The following is a 7,056-nucleotide window of genomic DNA, read 5'->3' on the forward strand; positions in this document are numbered from 1 at the left end:
CTTCTAACCCTAACCCTAACACCTCAGCAGGGATCGTTTCTTTACGCAAGGCATTTAACATGACAATCTCTCAACACAAGAAAACATCTTTTTCTGATCAAGGGTTCTCATACGTCAGTCCGAAGGCCAACGTCAGGGCACCAATCCTGATGATTAAAATGGATTATACTTAGTGACCAAGCCAAAAACATCCTGGGATTTGATTGCACCTCCTTGAGGAATACTAGGTCGTGTCCTACATTAAATAAACATAATGTAACTTAATTAGATACCTCAAACAGAATAAAAATAGATTATCTTGTCTGAGATAAATATAACAGTAAGGATAAACACATAAAATGATGACCATAGGAATCCAGGTGAATATTCCTTAAACACTCTTTATTTTATATACAATAAAATACGTACAATAAAAACTTTAAGTTATCCACAGTAGGAAAGGGCTTTAGAAACATGTTAGTGCTTAATCTTAAAAAATAAATGTATTTGATATAATTAAACATTTATCATATAAATACATTATCCACAGTGTGCAAAGTTTCAATAAACATTTCCGCAAGATATTTATAAACCTCTGTTAGATTTCTGAATATCACAAACATAATAATAATAATCTGGAAACACTGAAAACAGGGATCATGGCACAGCATTTCGGTCAGTTCTGCGCTAAACGGGTCAAAGATGTGCAAAGTCGTTCATTCTGTCAGTCTTTCTGCAGACGCAGTGGCGCTGTCGTTAGACAACAGCAGATTCAGCGCCACACACATTAATGCAATAGTTTTTGCCATTGTTATTGTCCCATTCAGTGGCTCCGAGCGCAGCCGGTAAGTAAGACACGCAGAACTCGATGCGTTCGCGCGGGTCGATCCGTTCAGGAACGCTGATGTTAAACGCAAACACGTCAGTTCCAGGTTCCCCGTAAAACTGATCCAGGTACACACACGGGACGTCCAGGTGACTGCGCCACGTATCGAAAGTAATCCGGATGTGTACGGCTTTCTCGAAGCAGACGTTCTTGACGCGCACGGTACCCATAATGCAGCGTTTGGTGACGTCACAGCTCTCCAACAGCACCATGTGATCCTGAAGCCTCGTTCTGAATGCCTGGAAATCTCTGCAGGGCGGATCGAACCCAAGACTCAACCCTGAGGTCCTACTAGCGGGCTCTGTGGAGCAGATCATCTTCTTGGGTCGTGGTATTTTCAGCGGTTGGTGTCTGGGTTTGTCCTCCTTCTCTGAGAACAAGCGCACTGTGATGAGCGAGAGCCCTTTGGCGTCCGCGAACGCGACGCGCTTCTCCCTGCGGCCGCTCTTGATCAGGCCCGTTGGAGGAGTGTGTGTGAACTCAAACACCGGCTGATGGGAGATGCAGGGTCGCAGGGGTTTGGGAGTCGACACCGAGAGAAGATGTTTGATGTGTGAAGAGCCTCTGCACCTGAAGCCCACGTCCACAGACCTCATGGAGACCGGCGGGCCGAACCGCGACATCACACTGGAGCAGGAAAAAATGGGATAGAATGATTAGGAAACACTTTATTTTACAGTTTCCTTGTTACATATGTTACAGGTACTTACCATAGTAATAACAGTACATGCAACTAACCCTCAACCAAATCCTACCCTAACCCTATATTAAGTACATGTAGTTGCTTAATATTACTTAATATTACTATTAATATTAATAGTACTTAAATACATAATTACACTGTAACAATGACACCTTAAAATAAAGGGTAACCAATGATTATTTGCAGGATTCGCTTTACTTTAGAATCAGGGCTTGACAAACTTTTTTGCACAGCATCCGCTGTGACTAGAGTGCTTTTCCAAAGTTACTCGCCACTCAGCATTTTCACTGGCCACAATTTTGACATCGACATCATGGGGGAAAACTGCCATTTAGATATTTTTTATATTATCACAATTTGTTAGCAGGTTTATTAGGCTACTGTCACTTTAAGACCTGACGCACGGATCCATTATACTGTTACACGTGCGTCTCTTCCTCAACTGTTTATGTTCACTTAAAACTGACTGTGTTTATGTAAATACTCGCCAAGACTGGCATTTTGACATTATTTTGTGTGTATTTGACTGTTTAAGTGTGATTAGCAGCAAAAAATAACTCAGTTTCGTTCTGAGAGGCGGCTTTATGTGTCGCACTTTAGGTGTTTGTGCACAAAATCTGCAGGAATGAGTAAAATTATGCTGAATACGCCCAATCCAACTCTGAAATTCAAGCCCTGTAACACTAACAATATTCATCCGGAGCAAATGAATCAAGTGAGTGAGGAGAGGCGGGTTTGTGTGTCACTCGCTGTCGGAGAGATGAGAGATGAGAGAGTAGCTGGTATTGTGTGTCTATTCTGCGGGAAATGGAAATGTTTCAGATATTTCAGTATCGATATGTATAAAAAAAATCTCTTTTTTTGATGTAAGGGCAGTATGAGTGACTGCGTTACACTCCACTGCTGAAATCTACCCGCATTTGGTGGGTTGGCGGGTGTTAATGTCAGACACTGTTTAGAAACTTTTTTTTTTATCAATACATTTTCATGAGAAGGGAGAAAACATGTCAAAAGCCTTATTTATGTTAAAATTTAAAACAACAAATTTTTTTATTTTAATAGAAAATGCATGTAATTTAAGCTGTCCTCAGCATGAGGTCACAATGTAAAACTGCCAACAAAGAATGCAACAAATTCAAAAATAGACATTTATCTGCAAGATATCAAACACTGCAAAAATGAAATCTTGGATTATATTTTTAGATAATTTATATAAAATAATCGATTATAACCCTTTCCTATTTCCTGCTCTTTGTGGATCTCACAGTTGGGACACAGTCCTGAAAGTTTTAAACACTGCCCAGCCAAAAATGTGTGCGCCTCCTGATGGAAATTAATGTTATTTATTGGTCAAGATCTTGTATTGATAAAGTAAGAGCCCAGCACTCTGTAAAGTCTCCTCCAGCACATCCCAAACACTCTCAATGAATTTAAGGCCAATTCATGTGTGAAAATTATTCTTCAAGCTCCTCACAGCCATTCTTTCACAATCTGAGCCGGATGAATCTTGACATTGTCATCCTGGAATATGGCCATGATGAGTCTTCATACATGGTTAAGAAATGAAAAGCTACACACTCCATCAATTAGCTGTTGCCACACATATAACATGCTAGAAACATAATAATCACTGCAATAATCCAATCCTTAAGAATTTGCCTATTGAAATCCAAAAAGCACCCTTTTTTTTGGCCGGGCAGTGTGTTTTAAACACACATTGTTGAAGTCTCTGCGGTCACAGTTTTAACATGTCAACTCCGACTTCCCAGTGTGATAGTTTCTGTTAATATTTGTTGAATAAATCTTGTTATTTTTGTTGTGTTTATTAAGGCAGCTACAACTGAGGAAAAAACAAAACTGCTCCACGGTGGTTAAGATACAAACAATATTCAGCTTTGTCAACTCTGTCAGGTTTTATGTCTGGCTGATATGTCTGAATTATTCTAAGGTTGTTTCATGTATTTATTTACATACTGTATAAATTTGGCCTGATTTACATGCCATGTATAGATAACATCTTTACATCTACTGAAGACACACACACACCCACACACTCTTAGATCTCTCTTAGATCGGCTACAAAACTATACCGGTGTTCTAGGACAAGCATTAAGCTGGTTCAGATCATACCTATCTGACCGCTACCATTTTGTCTATTTAAACGGAGAAAAATCTATCATAACTCCAGTAAACTATGGAGTGCCGCAAGGATCTGTGTTAGGCCCTCTATTATTCTCAATATATATGCTGCCACTTGGAAATATTATAAGGAAACATGGAATTAGTTTCCATTGTTATGCTGATGACACTCAACTATATATTTCATCACGGCCGGATGAAAACGCTAAATTATCCAAATTGACAGAGTGTGTTAAAGATATAAAAGATTGGATGACGCACAATTTTCTTTTATTAAATCCAGATAAGACAGAGGTAATACTTATCGGTTCAAAAAACCGCCCACAAAACCTCTTACAATACAACTTTAACATAGTAGGGTGTCCTGTTACTTTATCCTCTACAGTAAAAGACCTGGGTGTTATATTAGATTGTAACTTGTCTTTTGAAAATCATATTTCATATGTTACAAAAACAGCATTTTTTCACCTTAGAAATATTGCTAAATTACGTAACATGCTATCTGTTTCTGATGCAGAAAAGCTAGTTCATGCATTCATGACCTCAAGACTAGATTACTGTAATGCTTTATTAGCTGGTTGTCCTGCATCCTCAATAAACAAGCTACAGTTAGTCCAAAATGCCACCGCTAGAGTTCTTACTAGATCAAGAAAATATGATCATATAACACCAATTTTATCATCACTACATTGGTTACCTATAAAGTTCCGTATTAATTACAAGGTATTGCTACTGACTTATAAAGCCCTAAACGGCTTAGCTCCAGTTTATTTAACGGATCTTCTATCGCCCTATAATCCATCGCGCTCATTAAGATCACTAAATTCGAGGCTTCTGGTCATACCTAGGATATCCAGATCCACCAAAGGAGGGAGAGCATTTTCACATTTAGCACCAAAACTCTGGAATAGTCTTCCTGATACTGTTCGTTGCTCAGATTCGCTCTCCCAGTTTAAAACTAGATTAAAGACGCATCTCTTCAGCCAGGCATTCATATAATACTTTTAATATTACAGTTAAATCCGGTCTCTACTTCATAAACGCCAGAGGAGAACTGGCCCCCGACTGAGCCTGGGTTCTCCCAAGGTTTTTTTCTCCATTAGGTCACCTGATGGAGTTTTTCGGTTCCTTGCCACTGTTGCCTTTGGCTTGCTCAGTTGGGGATACTTAAATTGATTAATCGATTCACCAGTGCTATTGATCTGCATTACCAAACGTGGATGTTTTACACCAGAAACAAACACTGATGTACTATTTTATTTAATACTGTGAAGCTGCTTTGATACAATCTGTATTGTGAAAAGCGCTATATAAATAAAGTTGACTTGACAAGTTGACTTGACACACACACCACACACACCCACACACACACACACACACACACTGACTCACTCACTCACACCTGTTTGTAAGGACATTAACTGGAAGGATCGTTGAATTAAATTTAATATTAGTTAATCTAGTTGTCTTATCAATCAGTTGTTTGAAAAAACATTTGCTAATACTTAAATCTGTTGTAACCTCATTTGAACCTTTATCAACACGTCAGATGAAGGTTTCTGTTAACACTGAAAAAATATTTTATTATTTTTTCAATTTATTGTGTTAAAATATTAAAACATCAACTGAACTACATTATATTATGTGTTATTTACCTAAGATCATTGGTTATATGCTTAATATGAAAAAGGAGGGTAGAGAATTTAAGAATTTAGGAACTGGATTGTTCATAAAAGTGTCAAAACTAAATGTAGAGAATGTATTTTTATCACGGCTCCTGTACCGAACACCATATGAGACCCTGGACCACAAAACCAGTCACAAGGGTCAATTATTTGAAGAATTGAGATTTAAATTGAGATCTGAAAGCTGAAATAAATAAGCTTTCCATTGATGTATGGTTTGTTAGGATAGGACAATATTTGGCAGAGATACAACTATTTGAACATCTGGAATCTGAGGGAGCAAAAAAATCGAAACATTGAGAAAATCTCCTTTAAAGTTGTGCATTTATGTTGGCGATTGTGCTGCATTCACTCACAAAAATAAATGTTTTATATATTTACAGTTGGAAATTTACCATGGAACATGATCTTTACTTAATATCCTAATGATTTTTGGCATAAAAGAAAAATCAATAATTTTGACCCATAGAATGTATTGTTGGTCCAGGGTCACATATGACATACTTACAGACTTTACACTGTTGCTGTGTGGATCAAATTAAAATAGCATGCTTTTTAATGCGTCTGACGGAGTCGACAAATTAAGTTTATGAAGTAAATAAATGTAAATGTTCCCTTACATGGTTCATTAGCTGAGACCTTTGTATAGCTACAAATATCTCAAATTATAATAAATTAAAAAACTAACATCTTAAACATGTTTTGTCCCTCATCTCAAAATCAGTTGTTTTGCACTCACAAACAGTAATTTCAAGTTGAAGTTGAGTTTTACTACAAAAATATTGATTATGACTTTTGAGTGACCAATTTTAATTACTTTACATTACTTGTCTAGTCCTGGAACAATCAGATTTTTTTTTTTATTCCCCAATATTTCTTGGTTTTCAAGGACTGGGATCCCTGGGTTTACTATTTTGCCTTAATCAGACAATAAACTTACTTTGCACAAGTCATCTTCGTGAAAATCCTCCTTCAAAATTCCTCTTCCCCCAAAGTGTCCACACACTTTAAACTGAGCCGACGCTGTAGAAACATACACACAAGTGGTTTCAAAACAAGTTAGTAAAATAAAAATTGTCAAATGCATATTTTACCTAAGTTTCTAAAACATAGTAAAAAAATAATCTTACTCTGCTTTTATTTTGATTATTGCATTATCCGCTGAAATCCTTAAAAATATTATCTTTTGTATTGTTTATTTATTATATTCTTTGTAATAAAGGACACACGTTTGTGATGTCTCTGTCTGCTCGGTTGAGCTTCAGGAAGCGTTATGTGAGATCTTGCGTCACTTCATCTTTTATAGACGCTTGATCCCTCCTCCAAACTCGAGCCGATGAGCTTTACACAGGACAGGACTTAACCAGCTATTTATGACCTGATCTGTGGGCTAAAGAGTATAGGAGACTAAATCCTAGGGCAAACATGACAAGTATCAAGAGACATTAATTATATAAAGAAAAAATATGAATGCACTATATAAGGAAAATCACATATTATATCAACAATACAATTCATGCAATATACCAAAATATTTGTTGTATACAATAAAATAGTAGTTCAAATAAGCAAGAACAAATCAATGTGGAACATGGAGATGCCATTTTAAGAAATTATGGATTATTTTACTTTAAGTGGATGGATTACTAAATAATAAGTGCCAT

At 36.9% G+C, this 7,056-nt stretch overlaps 1 protein-coding gene across 1 annotated transcript; it reads right to left on the bottom strand.

Annotated features, from left to right (window-relative positions):
• Positions 1-361: 361 nt before the first annotated feature.
• On the bottom strand, positions 362-6,665 carry ppp1r3c2b (protein phosphatase 1 regulatory subunit 3C2, duplicate b). The gene is made up of 3 exons (XM_081349339.1): positions 6,523-6,665; positions 6,333-6,415; positions 362-1,492 (listed from the first exon to the last, which is right to left on the bottom strand). Exons 2-3 carry the CDS (start codon positions 6,344-6,346, stop codon positions 736-738), a joined length of 771 nt encoding a protein of 256 aa, XP_081205465.1. The 5' UTR covers positions 6,347-6,415; positions 6,523-6,665; the 3' UTR covers positions 362-735.
• Positions 6,666-7,056: the final 391 nt, after the last annotated feature.

The sequence above is a fragment of the Scardinius erythrophthalmus genome (genome assembly GCF_964197995.2).
Source record: "Scardinius erythrophthalmus genome assembly, chromosome: 20".
Classification (NCBI taxonomy): Eukaryota; Metazoa; Chordata; class Actinopteri; order Cypriniformes; family Leuciscidae; genus Scardinius; species Scardinius erythrophthalmus.